The 20,542-nt window shown below is 38.3% G+C and overlaps 1 protein-coding gene across 1 annotated transcript in view; it reads right to left on the bottom strand.

Moving 5' to 3' along the window:
• Positions 1 to 20,542, bottom strand: part of GRB14 (growth factor receptor bound protein 14) — a 64,514-nt gene that overhangs the window by 14,757 nt on the left and 29,215 nt on the right. Inside the window, 3 exon segments of the mRNA XM_065670542.1 lie at positions 4,944 to 5,018; positions 6,940 to 7,061; positions 13,279 to 13,435. Of these exon segments, the coding sequence (XP_065526614.1) occupies positions 4,944 to 5,018; positions 6,940 to 7,061; positions 13,279 to 13,435 (354 nt within the window).

The following is a 20,542-nucleotide window of genomic DNA, read 5'->3' as shown; positions in this document are numbered from 1 at the left end:
CATTTTCCTTCTGTCCACTGCCACTTCCAGAAAAATCTGATTTGAGGACACAAAGCAACAGATTACCAGGCTAGAGACAGAATGGCCAGTACAGGACTGCAGCAAAATAATGAAATGAATGTGATTTTGGAAGCACACCAAGTTCTTTAGACACTAAATAATGCAGTTCAACCAAGAAACATAAGGTTGCTTTCACTTTTATTGTTTTCCTATCTTGCAGTCTAAATTCAGCTGGTGTGAATGCTGTAACATGGGCAGGCTTCACTTGACAGGGGAGTGCCCTAGCTCATAGCAAAGACTGCATTATGAATAGCTTCACTGCTATTCACCTGAATAGTTAAATTACAGTAAGAGTGGGTACATCTATCTACAGTGCTACTGCCACACAGCTGTGTGCAAATGCAGTTTAAGCTATTTCAGCCACACTGAAGCAGATGGGTAGGTTCTGGTAGGTGTTCCAGCCTGTTTTCTCCCCATTTGCCACAAATGAACAGGTTCACTGATGGCAAATAGCCAGGCTGAGTTGAAGAAGCATTTTAACTCCATAAACAAAGTCAAATGGAAGCTTTAGGAAAACCTAAATGAGTCAATCTACGTAAAAAAAGAACAGCATCTTTTTAGGCTTTAGTATCTCTGCTTAACATGAAAGGAGTGGTTGGCTTGCAGCCTGCACAAGTGTCTTTCCCAGAATTTCTGCCATAAGAGCTTCAAACCAGAAGTGCTGTCATGAAAAACACGTTTCTTACTCAGCAGACCAAAGTGGAATACAAAATACAAAGCTCAGCTTCAACAGTCATCGTTGTGCCCATGCTATCAATTAAAATAAAGTAGCAATAATGCTAGGAAAAAGGCAATCCCAGATCCATCTTTTTCTTTCTAAGACAGCTGAGGACTGTGTGAGAAAATACAACATGAGCAAGCTGAAGTTAAAACTAGTAACTGTCAGAAGGAATGAGCAGTAAAAATATTTCAGTCAGAACTGAATGCAACAAACACCTAAAACTAAAGATAGTAGAAAAGACGACTTCATTGGGATTCTTGTTCTGGGTTGGTTTTGGTAGGGTTTTTTGTTGTTGTTTTGGTTGTTCATTGGTTGTTTGTTTTTTTAATGGAGGTACATGCAAATTTATTACTAGGGAAATGGATCCCTGTTCATACAGATAATCAATATATGACTAATATAAGAAAAATAAGAAAAGTCCTTAATATAGTAAGTTGAATTGTGGAGAGTTAAATGATGGTATGCTGCAGGCAGGGATTACTGGTCACATGATATGCAGAAATAAGCTTGCGACCTCTCTCCCATGCAGTGAAATATATAACATGATTTGCAGGGTGGTGTCAAATGTCACCATGTCTTTCAGATAGTAGCATATGACAGCACCAAGGACTCAATTATGATTTGCTTAGCTGTAAAACCAATTTAAAACGAAGCTGAACAAAAAACCAAAGCAAAATAAATGCCTTTTGTTGGTAAAAAACAAAATCAATCAACAGGTGAAAAAAAAGAACAGAAAAAAAACATTGCACTGTCTCAGATTAATATAATAATAAAAAAATCAGAAATTCTAGATGTCAGTAAATGCAATGAAGTCGGAGATCCATACTCATAACTATAAACCTTATTTGTATGCACCTTCAACATTTTTAATGAAAGACTGGTTGCAGTAGCATAGAAAATATTTGCTAATGTGGATGCTTCTCAAGCATTACACACTATTTTTGAGAGTCAAAGAAGCCAACATTTTCCTAAGACTCTGTGAATCAAGTTGAATTTGATGACTGATTTCTTCAAAGATGTGATGACAGTTGGCAATGATCCAGCCCAATGCTACTGGGAATGAGCAGGATTTTCCCCTAAACCTGCTGATAAATTCTAGGGCACCAAGCAGTTCCAGTGAAGAACTGTTACTGACTCTCAGTATTGTCTCCTATTGACTTCAGTCAGTCTGAGAGTTTTAGACTGGCAGAATGGCCAGAAAAACCTAGAATGGAAAATAGGGAAAGGCAGGCTGGAACTAGGAGAGGCAGACAAGGAGACCGACAAAAGACTGAAATTATTTCAGCCTGAAATCTGGAACAGAATCAGATGGGAAACTGGTCAGGGAAAGAGAGACCTTCTGTAGCAGAATGATTAGAGAAAGAAAGCTTGACTCTTAAATCTGTGAAGGCAGAGAATAAGAACAACTAAGAACATGGCGGGCCGGGGCAAGAGATGGTAATGGGGAAGGTCAAAAGGAAAAGTCACTATCAGGAAGTCTATCTTTCACAAAATGGTAAGTGCCTGTCTTGATAATCCTGCTGTGTCGTTAACTTAATTTTTGCATACATAAAATTTATTTTGTTATGTTTATTTAGGAAAGGCATATGTTCTCTTCTTTAATATATCCTACATCAGGTGCAAGGTTCTTTTTATTCCTCTGGAAGGCAGGCTGGACATGTGTTGTCTGCAATAGTTTTTTCTAATGTATTTATATTTTATGTAAAAAGCAATTAGAAAGAAGCAGCCAAATTGGTGAACAGAACTCTGAACTTGAAGTCTACTGACCAAATCTGAACATCAATTGCATCTATTAAACAGTGGGGGGTGGGAAGGGAAATAGGTCTACTCTTAAAGACAAAACCAGAAAGAATCTGCTATTTTGAAGGTGTCACTGTTAAATTTAAATTAGTGACATACTGCATAGTAAAAAAAAAAAAAAAAATCTGTTACAATTAAATATAAAAACCCTCAAAATTAAAAATTGGAGAAATGTTATTCACAGACAAAAAAAAAAACCCAAACTCAAAACCCCAAAATTTTGACCCTTCAACGGAATTCAAAAAAACCCACCGATACCTTATTGACCTCAGTGAGGGTAGGATATCACCTATTAAGGACTCAGTTCTGTCAAAACTCTATGCTGTGCAGTCTATTCATTGGAAATGCTGTCATGAATAAGAGAGGCCTCAGATTAAGAGCTTCCTATTACCTTCCTTTTTGAAATGCTTTTAAGTATCTGATTTGCAAAAATAATGTACAGCAAGACTTCCAGATGATCCATACTGCCTACCACTAGACATGAATATACAGCGTTGTCTCAGAGCAGCCATATTCTAATAAATATGGCTTCTAATTCTAATGGTGACACTTTTTTATAGGCTACAGGTCAAACCTCATTTTGGTATACACAGACATTCGGTATATGTCAGACCTAGCAATTTTACTTACCACATGCTAAATGGTAGGAGACAGGTAAACTGGGTTGGTTTTCTTTTTTTTTGTTTTGAGGCTATACAGATGTTCTGACTTAAAAGTCATCAGCCAAAATATTCACTTTCAATGAAAGTCAAGAAAAACATACTTGAAAAATATTTTACTTGCTCAATCCACAAAAACTATAGAGGTATCAGAAGTTATTTTTTAATCACTTGTAAGCATTGAGTTGTTAAAACTAATGTCTCTCTTCATACTTGACCAAGCACATCACAAATAATAACCAAGACTATTAATTTGTCTTAATGGAAGTTTCCAAGGATATAGCACCTGGCTGTAAACTGACCAAACAGCTTCTGCTGAAACGTGTGCGACGACTGCGCCATTCACAAAGGTATTCTCTACCTTATGCCTCCTAAATTTTATTGAACAAAATACAATTAAACAGACAATACAACATAAAATAGCAACAGAGGAGAGTTCACAACAGATTTTTCCATCTACCAAAATGGGAGGTAACCATTACCTATTTAGAATGATTCTTAATCTTACCCACAAGCTCTGCACATTCGCTATATATCGTATGTGGGCAAGAGTATCTAAATCAAATGTTTATGTTAGACTGCAAAATCTATTTGCTATTAGCGTAGCAAAAATGAACCAATTTTCATTAGACACGCAGCATCTGTAGAAATTATTATTTTTTTTATTTAGGTTTGTAAAAATTATTTATAGAATCTAGTATGTGTCAATTATATTTAATTTGAAACATTTTTATTCTATTTCGGGTTAACCTCCTGACTAACATCCACTTTTATAAGGATATAACTTTTTAATACAGAGGAATGTTTTGAGGATTAGTTGTTTAATGTTTTTCATTTACTGGCGGATGCTGAAGTAGAATTTATCATATATTAAAAAAAAAAAAAAAACAACAACCTAGCTTTAATTTTTCCTTTAGTTTTACCTTAAAAATCTTGTGTTATTATGTTGCCTTTCCAATCAGTCTTTATCCCCAAACCTCACACATAAGCTTGTTGTCTTAAGACCAGTGAAAGTTCTTCTATTAATTAATTTTTCTAGTGACAAGCAAACAAGAGTGATGAGTATGTTTCCACCTTTATTACTCATTTTTCCCCTCTTTGGGAAGTAAGACGATGATCCCTGATATGGTCATTCTGTGAAATTATTCCCACTGTAAATTAAAATCTTGTGTCCGCTTAAAAGATGACTAACACTGAGTGACCTACCATTTTTTTTTCCCAAAGGCTACAGTAGCCTTCAAGCTAACAAATCATACTAGTCAGTCTAAATTTTCTACTCATTAAGTTTAACCATTTAAGCCTTTTTTCATATCCAGTTGTATCAGATTACCATTTCCTCATTATTCTACCAATGCCTGCTGTTAAGTATATGCCAAGTACTGCAGCACTCCACCTTTTTAAGGAAACAGTGCCTTTCACCTGAAATACCCAGTAAAGGCATTAACCATTTTATACTTCATTTTCTGTTTTGACACTCTGTGACTCTGAAAGAATGTGTAAGTTTCCAAGTGTGGTCATACAATAACTGTCTAGAAGGGACACACCACTTCCTATCTCGTAAGGAAAAAGAAATACTAACCATACTTTGAGTTATTCAAAACCTAGGAACACATCCAACAGTGACAAAGAATTATGCTCACAACAAAACAGGCAATGGGAAATTCTAAGTTGTACTGACTCATCTTCATTAAAAGATTACATACCTGTAATATCCCAGAGTGGCTTACAGCTGCATGGGTCTCACTTGGAAAAGATATCATATGATCTGGAAAAAAGCTCTGTAACAATAACAATTTGTATCAAAGTTCAATAAAAATAAACATAAAATTTCCTATCTCTTTTGGATGTAAAATTAAAGTTCTCCATGCCCTGCAAGACACTGCAGATTCTCTGATCTAGTAATTCGCATTTACCTCAATATCATTCCTAAATTTGTGGCATCTGATACATTACTTGGTGAAAAGCTTAAAAATGTTGAGAAAACATCAGCAGTTTCTGGAAGCAAGAGGGTTTCATACACCAGTACTTGGCCCTTAGTGCTGTTTTTCTAGTAGTAATTTCTATTGTTGTTGACATATAAGAGTTGCCTGGGGGTTCAATGTGCTGCAAAGTAGAGGCAATATATGCCAACATTGTTTTCTATTGCTTTCCTTACACTAGAAACCCAGCAAAATATTTTGGAATAACTTCCATTGATAGAGAATAAGTCCTCTCAGTTTTCATCTAACTGTCCACTTTGTGTATGAAGATCAGTTAAATCTGACTATATCAATATGGTATGGTTAAAAAGTCCACATTTAAAGTGTCAATTTCATGATCAAGGAAAGATCAAGGGGCAATTTATGGACAGACCTGCAGCTGGGGAGTTCAATACAGTCATGCAAATATGAACCAGCCAAGAATGTGATCATTACTTATGAAGTTTTCTCAAGGTCTGGATGAGTTTGAAGCTAATATTCCCTTGACCATCCAATGTCCAGTGACCTTCATTTTTAATAAAACTGAACTACTGGTAGGGTTGATTCATATCAACTCGTTTCTGATAAAGCATCCCTGCTACAGCTGGGTCCACAGTACCCAGAAGAATGACTCAACAGAAACAATAGGGTCTCTGATCAACCCCAGTTGCTTATACTAGTCATAGCTGCATGTCTGCCACACTCCACAGCTGGTTGCACTCACTGGTTAACCACACACTTCTTAGAAAGCTACTCAGCTAACCATAGACTCTCTCAAGCTTAGAGTTTTTCACTGGTGCAATGATACCTCTATGCTGGGGAGTACATGATTTGCTCAGAGAAACACAGGTGGAGAAAGAAAAAAAACTCAGATCTCTTGGATCTTTTGTTATCTTAATATTTACCTTTTCATCCTTTTCACAGGTAGATAATTTGAGTTCCCTTCCACTTTTCACCTTTCAAGTCCTCATACATTTCTGCTATTTCTCCCTTTGACATCTGAAACAAGCTGGCTTTATAAGAGACAGCATTAGGAGTGATCCAAATACACCATGCATTTGAGCAACTAGATGGTGAATTTCTCCAGCTGAGCCAGGACTGCTTCCATGGCATTTGCCATCAGCCACGGTCTGAATTAGCAACATTAACCTTTGGCAACATCCTTGAGTTACGCGTTGTCTCTGCTCTCCTTCCATTCCTTACATACACTAACTCCAGCTTCACTTGCACTTACTTGCAATAGGTTATGGCTGCTCACAGCCTCTTGTGTCAGCTGTCATTCAGCTGCAGCTGTGAGAAGCTGCCATTGGGCAGCACTGGCCCATAACATTCAATTTTCACTTCAACAATAAAATTCCATCTTTGCTACAGATGCCCCTCCTCACACTGCTTCATTTTATGTTTGTTATCACTTGATGGCAACTTCATTCAATTTCAATAACTTTTTTTTTTTTGCAGGTCTATGTGCAAACTTCAATAAAGTTAAGCCCATGTCTGCGTGTCTGCCCCCTCACCCCCCAAAAACTAAATGTATGAACAGCGATGTTTTACAATTGCAACAAAGGGACTAGACAACAGTTACATGGCCAACTCATATGTTCCTATATCTCATATATTCTCTCCCAGTTACTCCTTTTGACTCACTAATAACTTTACACTCTGCCTATCCACGTGTAACAGAAAAGACTTTCTTGTAACTACAGCAATTGCACCGCTTCACAGATACAATGTCAGGACTTACCAGTGGATTTTTAAAAAATTCATACTTGGCATAATTTTTTCTAAAATACAGTTTATTTTCTTCTTCCATTACCCAATTTGACTGGACTTCCATTACTAATTCATGGTCCTCTATAGCTCTTCCTGTAAAAAAAAACACAAACAAATTAAAATAAACCCAAACCCCATATAACCTGCACCTTAAGAGCCTAAGAGTAGAATGTGAAAATAAAAATATTGTTATATTAATTTAAACAAATACAAACAATGAAACAAGCAACCTGAACACGGTCCACTACTTAGGTCCATGTTACACCAAACTGCTGTTCCACCACAGTAGGGCCCAACTTCTGAGGTAGGTCACACATGGGTTACTTTTGTTGTGCTTTGTTTCTTTTACAGGGGCAGCTGAAGGCTTTATTCTATTGCATGGCCAAATCCACGTTTTCCCTGCAGCAGCCAGGCAGCTCCTGCTGCGTGATGCATGGGGCAGCAGGCAGCAGACCACTTCAGCCATTCACTCAGCCTGTCTGCGGTTTCTGTTGGAAATGTCTTCCTAGCAGCTGTAAGACTAGCATATGCAAAAGGAATGGTAAAAGTAAGCCATGAAAAAAATGAAAACCAAACCAAAAATAACCTACAAAGTGAATCCTAATGTGTAGTTTGGCTTTGCAGTGGGGCCAGGGGAAGAAAAGGCAAAGAATTCAGTTGTAGCACAGCACTGGCAAACAGAATTGGTATTCTCACTGTTTTAGACTGCTTCTGCCATTTAGATTCTTGAGTGAGTTTTTCCATTTTACAGCAATACGAAATGAACTTGAAGGAAAGACATAGAATTTAAGAACTTTCCTGTAAACATGTGGTGAATGTTGACATGTTGCATACTTTGAGTAATGCAACGGGACTACTCATAGTGCAGGAATTTAATCATAAATCCTTGAGACTATGCATATATGCATAATTTGTCTACAATATTATTTATACTGCATATCCCCCCCCCCTTTTTTTTTTTATACATTTCAGCAGCTTGTGAATTGGTATTACAAAAAACTAAAAAAACACCACAATGGACATGCTTCCAAATGAGCACACAGTTTTTGTGCCCACTTGTATTTTGTTGTGGACTCAAACTAATGAGAATAAGATGGAATTGAACAAAGTTGTAGATTTTGTTTAAATTATCATTGGCACCTCCAAATTTAAATTACACTCCAACAATGAGTTACAGGTTAAGAACAAATTTGACTTCTAAACTGATGTCTCTCTGCCAGTTATGGGGTTTTAACATCCAATTCTGATCATGGTTTCAACAGGAAAAGGCAATTAAAAATTAATTAGAAAAACCATGCAACTTACAATTTTCTGATCCTAATTTTCTAATCCCATTTTCTCCACTTTGAGAAATTTTATCAGAAATTGTTTTTAAAAGTCCTAACACATAATAGTATTTAAAAAAAAAAACCACCAAAATTTAATTAAGGATAACATTAAATTAATATAAATGGTAAACTTTTGCAAGTGGTCCTGGCTAAAAAAATAGCCTAACTTTCATAAAGTGTAGTGTGGACAATGTCCTAAGAGATAAAAATCGAACCTCATTTGAAATCATTAAAACCTCTTTAGAACCACAATATCTTTCTGTTGATCTTCTCTTGCTATCTTAGTCACTGCTTCATGCTTCCACGCTGTCCAGTCTGTTGGGTAACAGCTTTATTGTAGCCCACAAATCTATAAGCTTCTCCAGGAAGTTTCCAGCTAGCAAATTTAGAGACAATACACTCATACAGCTAAATTTAACCTCAGTGGGAAAATATCAGGCTCATAACTGGCATAAGACAAAGCACTCTGACAATCAAGTAGGGCAAAGTTAAAACTTCCACTGAACTTAACTCAGTGCTGAGCCCATAAAGACAGAAACTAAGGATGCCACATAAAACTCACATATTGTAAGTGGATTAAACAAAGCACACAAAACCAGAAAACAAAAAATGCCCCCAAAATAGAGAAAGTGAGCCTTTGAAAAATGTTGTACATGCTGCTCTACTTCAAAACACATTCTTCAGATGCAAGAGACACTAAAGAACTGAAGCTCTTATTCAAAACCAGCATTTTTTTTTCCTTTCAATTTTATAGAGAGAAAGTGCTCCTCTGGGATGACATTTAAAACTCTTAAATGCTTGGCACTGTGACATTTAAGAAAATACCATTTCCTCAAGACTTACTTCTTGGTACAAAAATAAGAAATTCTGCCATCACCCCAATGGACGGGTAAGGCTGTTGGTATTTCTTTATTTTTAAGGTGACATATCACAGAATATTCTACAATTTATTCAACTTACTTTCTTGAAGGAACCGAAATACCGAGTTACTGTCCTCCAAAACACAACCCTCTAATCAAATCCCTAAATGTTGCCATGAAAACGCCACACTATGGTTTAGTTAGATCATTTTTTGTCTTCCAGCTAGATTGAAAAGTTTCTGCCTCCTTCTCTACCATCTCTTTATTACTACTACCTCTAACATGAGGACCACCTTCTCCAAAACACAGTCTCAACTATGGAAAATACCTAAAGCACATGAAAGAAGATTCAATATTGAAATCCATGACAGAATGCATTTCAAATGGTCTCTCTAGCCACCCAAATCGGGGAGGGGATTAAACCAAATAAAAACCAGAAAAAACATTGCTCAGTAGTATTGCACAGATAATGCTTTGTGAGCCTTCCCACAGACTACCTAAAAGAATGCAGATAGTGAAATCAAAACAAGACAGTGAAACATAATGATGTGCCTGGCCAAGCCACTACTGCCTACTCACACAGGAATCATAGAATGCAAGTCTATTGAGCTGCAGAAACAAAATGAAAAATGTTTACAGTCAACACAAAAATTTCTCACTAGAGAAGGAAAAATTTCAGCATGATAATAGTACTTTCTTTCAAAGGAGAACAGCTACAGAAAACTTCTGTTTTCACAGCCTGCCCTGTCTGTATAGGGGAATTATGTGACCCGCACACCAAGGTACCTAGTGGTAGGGATGACATGGCATCATCCAAATCCAGGCATACCTCAGCAGCCTTTAATTATCTCTGACAAGGTGAAAAACATCTATTAATTTCTTTTAATTCAGTAGCCTGGGACAATGGGAAAAAGAGGGAATATACCAGAAGAACACAGTTCTGAAATATGTTGAGATTTATAGTGCTGTAATAGTTCTCATACTTCGGATAGTTGAAATAGAGCCCAGGCTAATGCAAAACTTTGGAGGCATTTAGGAAGACTGAGCATCCCAGGTGACAGGGCAAAGGCAGCGGGTTGTGATGGGTGCCAAAAGGCAGGCACATGGAGTACACCAGTCAGTGCCTCAGGGAGGTGGTGGAGGTGGATCTCATCTGCTCATCTCATCTGCCCACTTGCCCTGAGTGAACACCACCTGGTCAGTGCTTGCCATGCTGCGTAGTGAGGACACGACGATGCTTAATGTACAACAATACAGCTCCATACTAAAAGGCATCTAGGATTGTGAAAACAGGAATATACAGACTGTGGATTTATGTTTTGGTTTAGGTGGATTTTTTTTTTCTTTCTTTTTTAACTTTTACATGCAGGTACCTCCACACAGAAATGAGCGATGTAATTAATGTCTGTCTTGATTAAAAGCAGAATACTGTGCTCAGCTCACTAAGAATCATGCAATTATATCTAATTCAGGAGTATTCAGACAGCTGTTAGATATTAAAGAAAATGTTCACTAATTGATGAATACATTATTAATCCCTGTAATACTGGAATTTACATAAACATACTCACAGTATTTCTCCTTTCTATATCCATTTGTTTAAGTTGGGAGCAGAAAAAGACTGTCCAAATTTCCATGGGCAAAATACACAACAAATTAATAAATAGCAAACAGTCCAAAACTAAATCATCATTTGAAAAATATTTGTTCACACTACTCATCCAGTGCTTAAGAACATACTTGAAGCAAGTCAAGATCAGTATGTTAAGTCTTTCAAAAAAACCAATCTAACACTGTCATAAAAATAAATCTATTATTATCCAGTATCATTAAAAACATAGAAGAAATCTCACGCTGCTCTTAGTAATGTTGAATTGCCATTTATAAGAGGATATTAGGAAAAAATTCTTTACCAAAAGGGTGATCAGACACTAGAACAACCTTCCCAGGGAAGTGGTAGAATCACCATCCCTGGATGTGTTCAAAACCCAGCCTTTAGTGACATGGTTTAGGGGTGGGCTTGGCAGTCCTAGGATAAAGGTTGGACTTGATGATCCTAAAGGTCTCTTACAGCCTAGCTGATTCTATGATCCTAAGAAATTGTTTTATTTTAGAAATTATTAGTTCATCTCTTCCTAAAATTATGTCCTAAGCACACAAGCAATTTTTATGATTACATAATCTTAGGAAAAGTAATTTCACTAATGATTTTATATTGAAATCTTCCAAGAAATCCTCCAGACTGAAGAAAGCACTACCTGACAAAGAGTGTATGAGCCACTATTGCTCTGGCATGGTTTGTCAAAAGTGTCTTCTTCAATAGCTACTACACTACTTAAACACTACACCACTTAAACACCAGCCACACTATAAAATACAGAAAACACTACTACTATTTATATTGTAGTGCTGTCTAAATCTATTTTTTATGCCTCCTCTTCTGTAGCAGTGCTCAACCCAGATTTAACTCTGACCTTACTCTGAGCTGGAAGCATCAGTGCAAAAGGTTTTAAATATCCTTGAAATGTTACAAAGCAACAAAAAAACCCTGAAAAATGTTTGTGACTGCCTTCATGGGATAAAGGACCAGAAAAGGGCAGAAAACAGCTTTAGCTTTTGTAGTTCATCTTTAAAATATGGCTGTTCAACATAACACAGAGCTGCACAGTTAAATTTATTTTAAACAAATGTGCAAGTCCAGACTCCCTAGGTAAATACACAGAAAGAGAGCTCAACAATAGCTTTTAGCCATATATAAATCTCCACGGTGTGTGTGTGGGGGGAGGGTTGTTTGGTTTTTTGTTGATGGTGAGTGTTTTTTCAAAAATCTACAGTACTGGAGTTGCCAGGTATCAGTGCAGTATCTTCTGAGAATTAAGGACTACAAGAAGTTTTCTATGTGTTTTAGGATGCAGGAAGGCCCCAAAACATTCTTTCTCGAGCCATGCTTTGCACTGGCAGCTGGAACTGCTTTTGAGGTTGCAGAAGTACTATCTTTGGTAACTCTAGTACAGTGCCAAAGTTAAATAATAATATGGAAGCTTTCAGTGACATGAAATTGAAAGCAGATTTTTTTTTATGGTATTTGTCTTCTAGTAAAGTTTTCTGATATAGTTCCTTATCAAAACCAAACACAATACAGAACTGAAAAGTAGTGCTGTAAAAGTAAGATTGTCTGACTAGAGTATCAGTTCAATACCACATCCTAGCAGTGGATTTCTAAACTCATCTTTTGCTGAGTGAAGTCTTTTTCATGTGTTCTGTATTTCTTACATCTCTGCAAACATCCCATTTGTCCTTGTATTAATTTATCTTAATGTGTTTTTATACTGCAAAATTACATCTCTACACTTGAAAAAGGTACAGAGACCAGAAGGCAAAACCACAGTCGTAATGTGAAACCATGGATTACAAATTTTAAACTGTGTAGCAGAAAAAGAAGGAATACTGATGACGTGGAAGGAGTTCAGAATGTTTCATTTCCAGCAACTTAAAATACTAAGCATAACGTCATTTCAACATAGCTCATTGGTCCATAACTGGAAGTTTAGAAGAATGGTTTTGTTCTGCCTTTTAAATAGTCCTGTCCCAGAGTTCACAATAGATCTAGCCAAACTGAGTGCATTAAAAGAAAATACTGATAGCCTACTTTAATGTTGTTTTTGAATATTGAGTCCTATTGTCCAGATATAATAGCAGTGTGTAACTGCTTTCTGTCTTTGATGTCAGAGATTTCACTCAGGTGTGCTGGAACCAGCAAAGCTTTTGTTGTCTTGCTAGACAAGCAGGAAATACCAGTAAAAGATGAAGAACTGACAAAGAAAAGCAAGGATGAGTGAGGAAGAATTTGCATTGAGAACCTTAAATGGGCAGCAACTTTCAAATCACTCGTACAGATGCAGAAAAAGTAGTGTGAGGTAAATGCACTGAGACAAAATGTACTTTATAGCTATGCTTTCAACAAAAAGAGAAACAGAAGCAACAAGCCCCCAAAAAGAATAAATTCTCACAAGTCTTCCATAATTTAGCTTCCAAGCCTTTCTATAACAATTGTACTTCTATGTGAAAATGAAAACCAAACACCTTGTTTACTACCATACAATTGTATGGTATTAATCTTACCTAAACCTGTGTGGGTAAGTTGTTCAAACAGAGTCCAGCTATGGTCATCAATGTAGTGGTTCTTCAGTATCAAGAGCTGACATACATCCCTGGCTGTTATATCACTTGGTACTTCCAAAGCTCTGCTAGTATTGTCTTCACTATATACTTTAATTACCTGCAATAAATAAAAAAGCTAAAATATCCATAAGTTTAACCTTTGATTCAGTTAGTTCAAATACATTCCTCTCTCATATTCATGACTGAGACAAGAACCTATACATATAGGATGCAATACTAAAGACAGCCATTTCTCTCTAGTGCAATGGCGTAATTAAGAACAAAACAGCCGAGTAAAGCATATCCCACTTCAAAGTTTGGCTACTGGTCATCTTTTGCCACAGGACACTGAAAAGATTGTTGCATTCACTTAAAAAAAATATAATAGAGAGGTAAATAAACCTGGTAAAAACGTACATTCTTACATAAGCTAAAGAAGAAACCACAGAGGATAAACAGCGAAACTCAAGAATTCAGTGACTGTAGAAGTGTAAGATTTGATATAGAGTTAGTTCAGAGAACAATCAGATTCAAGAAGCTCATAATTCTATAGACAATAAAATGGGAAATGCTACAGACATGCTTCAAATTTTCACAAGCAAGAACTGAAGCTATGAGTTAATAAAAAGACATACAAATGTACATAAAGAATCATCAGAAATATCATACATGGGAAAGAAATACCATCATATGAGGAGCAGAGAAGTAAACAAAATGTTGTAGAAGATGTAGAGGCAAAAAATCTTATTACAAATGTATATTTTTTGTTGTGTTATATCAGTATTTTTTCCAAGTTTCTTTATTCTACTGGAGGGAGTTTGGAGGGGAGGAAGAGGAGGCAATGCAAACTCTCATGAGTTATCCTGTCATCTTCACTTTTAAATGTCAGTTAAAAGTTATTTTTTTCCACTGGTACACATTTTGAGAGTCCTTAAGGATGCGTGTCCATAATTTCCTGAAGAGGTGAAACTAACCTTGCTGATGCTTAGTTTCAAATGAAGAGGCTGAGGAAGTCTTACTGCATAGTGATTGTTTGAAAGAAGACATGACCATTTAGGTATTTTTTCTATATTTTCTTTATCTGAAGGAGAATTAATAAAATGAATCATATGAATCTCTGAACTGGATGGAACCGATGCAAATCCCCACAGTGACTAAGCCCATTAAGGTCAATGCAGAAGGGTTTTTTTTTTGATATAGGAGTAGAAAACAATTTTGTATTCCTCACAGAAGTCAAGAAACCTACTACTGTGTTAGATTTCCTCTATTTTGCATTTTTTAAAAGTAGACAAAATACAAACAGTGAAAAATACTGACACTCCCCACACAAGGATCAAATCCTATCTGTGGTATTATATGTGGGAATGGTAACATAGTTCCCAGAATGAAAGAAATGTTTGAGATTTTATTATAAACACGGGCAGATAAACATGAACAGTAGGTATAGAAGATCTGAAGCAACATTAAACATGCTATAAAAGTCTTCCAGGTACTCAGAAACACACTAAGTTATCAGGTCTGGTATGCAGTATCACAGAATCCCAAGAATCACAGAATCCCAAGGGTTGGAAGGGACCTCAAAAGATCATCTAGTCCAACCCCCCTGCAAGAGCAGGGTAACCTACAGTACATCACACAGGAACTTGTCCAGGCGGGCTTTGAATATCTCCAGTGTAGGAGACTCCACAACCCCCCTGGGCAACCTGTTCCAGTGCTCTGTCACTCTTACAGTAAAGAAGTTCTTCCTGATGTTAACGTGGAACTTCCTATGCTCTAGTTTACACCCATTGCCCCTTGTCCTATCACTGGATATCACTGAAAAAAGCCTAGCTCCATCATCCTGACACCTACCCTTTACATATTTGTAAACATTGATGAGGTCACCCCTCAGTCTCCTCTTCTCCAAGCTAAAGAGACCCAGCTCCCTCAGCCTCTCCTCATAAGGGAGATGTTCCACTCCCTTAATCATCTTTGTGGCTCTGCGCTGGACTCCTTCCAGCAATTCCCTGTCCTTCTTGAACAGAGGGGCCCAGAACTGGACGCAATATTCCAGATGCGGCCTCACCAAGGCTGAGTAGAGGGGGAGGAGAACCTCTCTTGACCTACTAACCACTCCCTTTCTAATGCACCCTAAGATGCCATTTGCCTTCTTGGCCACAAGAGCACATTGCTGGCTCATGGTCATCCTCCTATCCACCAGGACCCCCAGGTCCCTTTCCCCTTCGCTACTTTCCAGCAGGTCAACCCCCAACCTGTACTGGTACATGGGGTTGTTCTTCCCCAGATGCAAGACTCTACACTTGCCCTTGTTAAATTTCATCAAGTTTCTCCCCGCCCAACTCTCCAGCCTGTCCAGGTCTCGCTGAATGGCAGCACAGTCCTCTGGTGTGTCAGCCACTCCTCCCAGTTTTGTGTCATCAGCAAACTTGCTGAGGGTGCACTCAGTTCCCTCATCCAGGTCATTGATGAAAATATTAAACAGCACCGGTCCCAGCACCGACCCCTGGGGAACTCCACTAGTCACAGACCTCCAGCTAGATTCTGCGCCATTGACCACAACTCTCTGCCTTCTTCCTTTCAACCAGTTCTCGATCCACCTCACTACTTGATCGTCAAGCCCACACTTCCTTAGCTTATCTATGAGGATGCTGTGGGAGACAGTATCAAATGCCTTACTGAAATCAAGAAAAACTACATCTACCGCTCTACCATCATCCCTCCACCTAGTCACTTCCCCATAGAAGGCTATAAGGTTGGTCATACATGACTTCCCCCTCATAAAACCATGTTGGCTGTTCTTAATGACCCCCTCATCCTTGATATGCCTAGTGTTGGAGTCAAGAATAAGTTGTTCCATCATCTTTCCAGGGATGGAGGTAAGGCTGACCGGTCTATAATTACCCGGGTCCTCCTTCTTGCCCTTCTTATAGATTGGTGTGATACAGTACCTTGTATATTCAAACAAGCATTTTCACTGGAAAGCTGCTCAATGTCATGAAACTGGGAAGTAAATACAACAATCTCAAGCATCAGATTTATTCACCAATATTTACATTTTCCAGTACTGTGAAGTAACAGTGTTATTTGTTCTCTATCGAAACAATGAGAGTCTGAATGTCCATCCCCAGTGCAGGGCTTGCTGTGTACTGTGCCAATGGAAACACTAAGCAGCTCACTTGCTAGTGACAGTGGCCACAGCAGCAAGGAATTCAGCACAGGTTAAACTACCCTGCCTACCCTCTCTGTGCCAAAGCACAGGCATCCTCAAGACAAAGATGTTTTGAATTTATCCCCAAAATCCTTTCAGTTTATTAAATTCATCCATATTCATCAGAATACATCACAAACCTCACCTGAACTTTATACACAAAACCTAAACACGGTTGTAAGCCCTTCATTAGACAAGACACAAATTCTTAAAGACAAACATGTTATAGTCAGTCAGTCCTTAATTTGCTGCCTTCCTAAACACATGCTGATTTCAAGCATCTAATGAACAAACAACAATTTATTGTTGCCTTAACAGCTCCTGCTGTTTTGTGCTAAAGTTGGTAGGTAAGTGAGCAAAGAGCCACGGCTTTATCTCCTGCCATGTGCTTCTTCCCACTAACTGCAAAAATTCTCCCTTGACCTCCACCTCAAATCAGGTCAGCTCACCCATGATTTCTAAACATCAGAACAAGGAAAAAGGACTCCATTTGAAAACCACATAGTGATTAAAGCACCTTGATGGCCTTACTCCTCTTCATAATCCTGTTTTTCACTATGGAACTACATATATGTCAGTTCTGCTACAAACTTTGGCCTTGTTCATTAGATCAGCATGAAGTCCATGATGATTTGCTTTAATATTTCAGCTAATAAGTGATGACAGCTCAAGAACTCCACACAAGGTTCAGCCACCCTTGCCACACCACCAATCCCCAGGATACAGCAATCATTAAAAGTGGTGAAATCTGTCTCTACTCATGAATTGACCACCTCAGAGCAAGAGTCTTCCCACAAAAAGAGGCAGACGTGGAGAAAGTAGATCCAAAGTTTCCACAGGCCTAAGCTTTATCCCACTACTAACATTCAATACAAAAGGCAGAAAGACCACATCGATATTGAATTGAATGACCAATACCACCAAAGCAGCCATGATTGGCTTTCTAAGATGTCTATGCTTTGGCAGCATTCCCAAGTGGGACCGGTTAGCAATGCAGCATGCTTGCAGTACGGTCATGTCCCATACACACAGACACACCAAACTCCTGCTCCAGTCACACAGAAATGATGCTTTGCAGTCCAAGATAAAACAATATGAATTATTTAAAATCCTGCAGTATTTACAGAGATTCAAATATGAAGTTAAAAGAAGTGTCTAGCATGCTGTGCTGTGAATGAGGTAGAGGGCTATACAGGCGAGTGGACAAAACAGCATCCCATCACCTTAAAACATGTCCTACTCTGAGCAGAACTGAAGGTCAGGGACAGCTTCATTGGTGTCTTCGGTTAGTCTGTATGAGGCTGAATCTAAAAGATCTTACAGGCTAATGTGCCAGAAAGGAGAGAGACAGTATAGAACGGGAAAGAAACGGAGAGAATTAAAGTGACTTTCCTAGTATTGGACTAGATGATCACTGTAGGTCCCTTTCAACTGAAATACTGTATATCTCAGTCGTTTCTCCATAATGTCAGGGTGAGAATACATGCCAGTGCCCTGGCTAGGGACCCTGCCAACATGTACTAGCCACTGTAGTTTTCTCCAGGTACTCATCAAGTTAGGTGGTGTGCTTGTTTCACAGCAAGAGCACGTACAGCCCATGCCGAGGCCCTTGACGGATGATTTTTACAGAAATTCTTTTTAAAAGGGTTAAGAGTCACAGTGGAGATGACTACACTCTTATTGCTGAGGAAATAGAAAAAGACTTTTTAAAATGCTGAAGACAGCAGCACAAGTCATAATAATGAGCTGCCTGCGGCCATTCAACTCAGGGAGTGGGAAGCCTTGGAGGTGGCCTTGGACTACAGGAGCACAGCTAAAACAAAACAACATAACAAAAAAACAATGGGAAAAAAGAAACCACCCAGAGTTTATATTCTCTGTGAGTATTTTCACTTGGCTTTCTCAGCATAGTGAAATAAATCCTGCACAAGTCTAGGACAACGGATCACCCCCACTCACAGATATGACACGCTATCTTATAAAACACAAACGCTGTGCCCTTTTTCCTTTCCTTGAAAGGGAGTCAAATACAGCTGAAGACAACAGTCATCTAATAGACCCTTCTGAACTTCTGCTACAATCTTATTTTAATGAATTGAACATGAAGCGTAAATCTCATGAGTTAGAGTGACCTCTGACAGGTTTTTAATTAGAAAAAGTTGCTCTTTCTGTGCTTTCTGCTGTGTTTGAAGCAAAGTCTCCAGTAGGATTTGCTGGGAATGTATTTGTCCCGTGGGGATTGGTTCAGATAAATAATGATATATTCAAAATCCCATATTTCCTTGGAAATATGTTGCAATAAATACTTCTTTTCCCAGAAATAGGGGATGCTCTAAGAATTAAAGGGTGGCAGGATTATGCTAAAGACACAGTTACACTCACCTCCCACAGACATAAGGAAACCTGAGTGACCACCTCTTTATTTTTATTAGCAGTTACCATCATGCACTGGGCTGTCCAGTCATCCCCACTCTCTTCTATTCTTTCCCTGAAAATTTGACTGAGAAATAGCACACTGTCGTGGTTTAAGCCCAGACGTAAATCAGAACCATGCAGCTGCTCTCCCACTCCTCCCTTCCTCCCCGCCACTGCTCCCAGAGGGATGGGGAGGAGAATCGAAAGAATGTAGCTCCCACGGGTTGAGATAAGAACAGCCCAGTAACTAAGGTATAACACAAATCACTGCTGATACCACCAATAATAATAATTATAAGGGAAATAACAAGGGAAGTGAATACAACTGCTCACCACCTGCTGACCGACACCCAGCCCGACCGAGCAGTGATCTGGCCCTTCCAGGTAACTGCCCCCAGTTCTACATCCTGGGCATGACGTGCTGTGGTATGGAATACCTCTTTGGCTAGTTTGGGTCAGGTGTCCTGTCTCTGCTTCCTCCTGCCTTCCCGTCCTCCCTGGCAGAGCATGAAACTCAGAAAGTCCTTGGTCAGAGCAAACATTACTGAGCAGCAACTGAAAACATCGGTGTTATCTGCACTGTTCCCAGGCTGAAAGTCAAAAACACAGTGCTGCACCAGCTACCAGGAAGGAGAAAAATGACTGCTACTGCTGAACCCAGGACACACATAACAAAAAAATTAGTTGAGGAGAAGCTGTCATCACCATTTTCATTACCACACACTCTCGAGCTTTGTTCAAGCTATTTAAGTTCCCTTGACTATACCTTTAAGTAGAAAGTTTGAAACAGTTGCCTCAGTAGTGTTCAAATTTTCCCTTTCCTGTCTAGTTTATAAATATAAGGAGATTTTAGTTGTTCCCAGAGCCAGAAAAAGAAACATCTCAATAGATTCCATTTAAGCCACTGGAAGTAAGAAATTAGCAACTCCAAGATCTTCTTATAAGAGGAAAGTACCAAGCTGAGCATGGCAAGTATTAATCATTTTCATTGCCTATGGGAGCAGGCAAAGAATTACAGCCTTTCTCTTTCCATTTTTCTGTATATTAAAAATCAGCCAAGATCCCAGAAGTATGTGCAATGCATCTTTATCCCTCTAAAAAGTTATTTAGTTAAGAAATGTTGCTTCAAAGTAAAATATATTGTGTTTCACTAATCGTCTGAACTCAGAATGTAAAATCAATGTTGACAAATATAATATAGTATTTAACACAGAAAAGGAAAAAAGAACTTTTAGACTAGAAAATAATCAGATGGAGAAAAAAACCCAGAAACTGTTTAAAAGAATAAGTAAAAGAGCACATAAGGCAATCAGTGTGGGAGGGAGGAGGAGCAATAGAAGGCTGGACTCCCCCAAGTTTTCTTTCACACTCAATCATCATCTCCGCTACAGTAATTAAATAATATGTTTCGTACACTTTTAAGAGAGGGTGTCCAAGTCTGATTCTTCAGAATTTTCAAGCCATCTGTTTTGAAAGTTCCAATCTGCAGAAACAGCACAAACATATGGAAAGACCATACCCTGCACTGAGGAATTTCAAATTTCAAACTAATTCCTAACATGTGAAAGAAGCCAGGTAGATTCCACAAAAAAAGAACCACTC

The sequence above is a fragment of the Lathamus discolor genome, chromosome 3, assembly GCF_037157495.1.
Source record: "Lathamus discolor isolate bLatDis1 chromosome 3, bLatDis1.hap1, whole genome shotgun sequence".
NCBI lineage: Eukaryota > Metazoa > Chordata > Aves > Psittaciformes > Psittacidae > Lathamus > Lathamus discolor.
The sequence above is the reverse complement of the archived record's forward strand: the minus strand, read 5'-3'. Positions and strand labels throughout refer to the sequence as shown.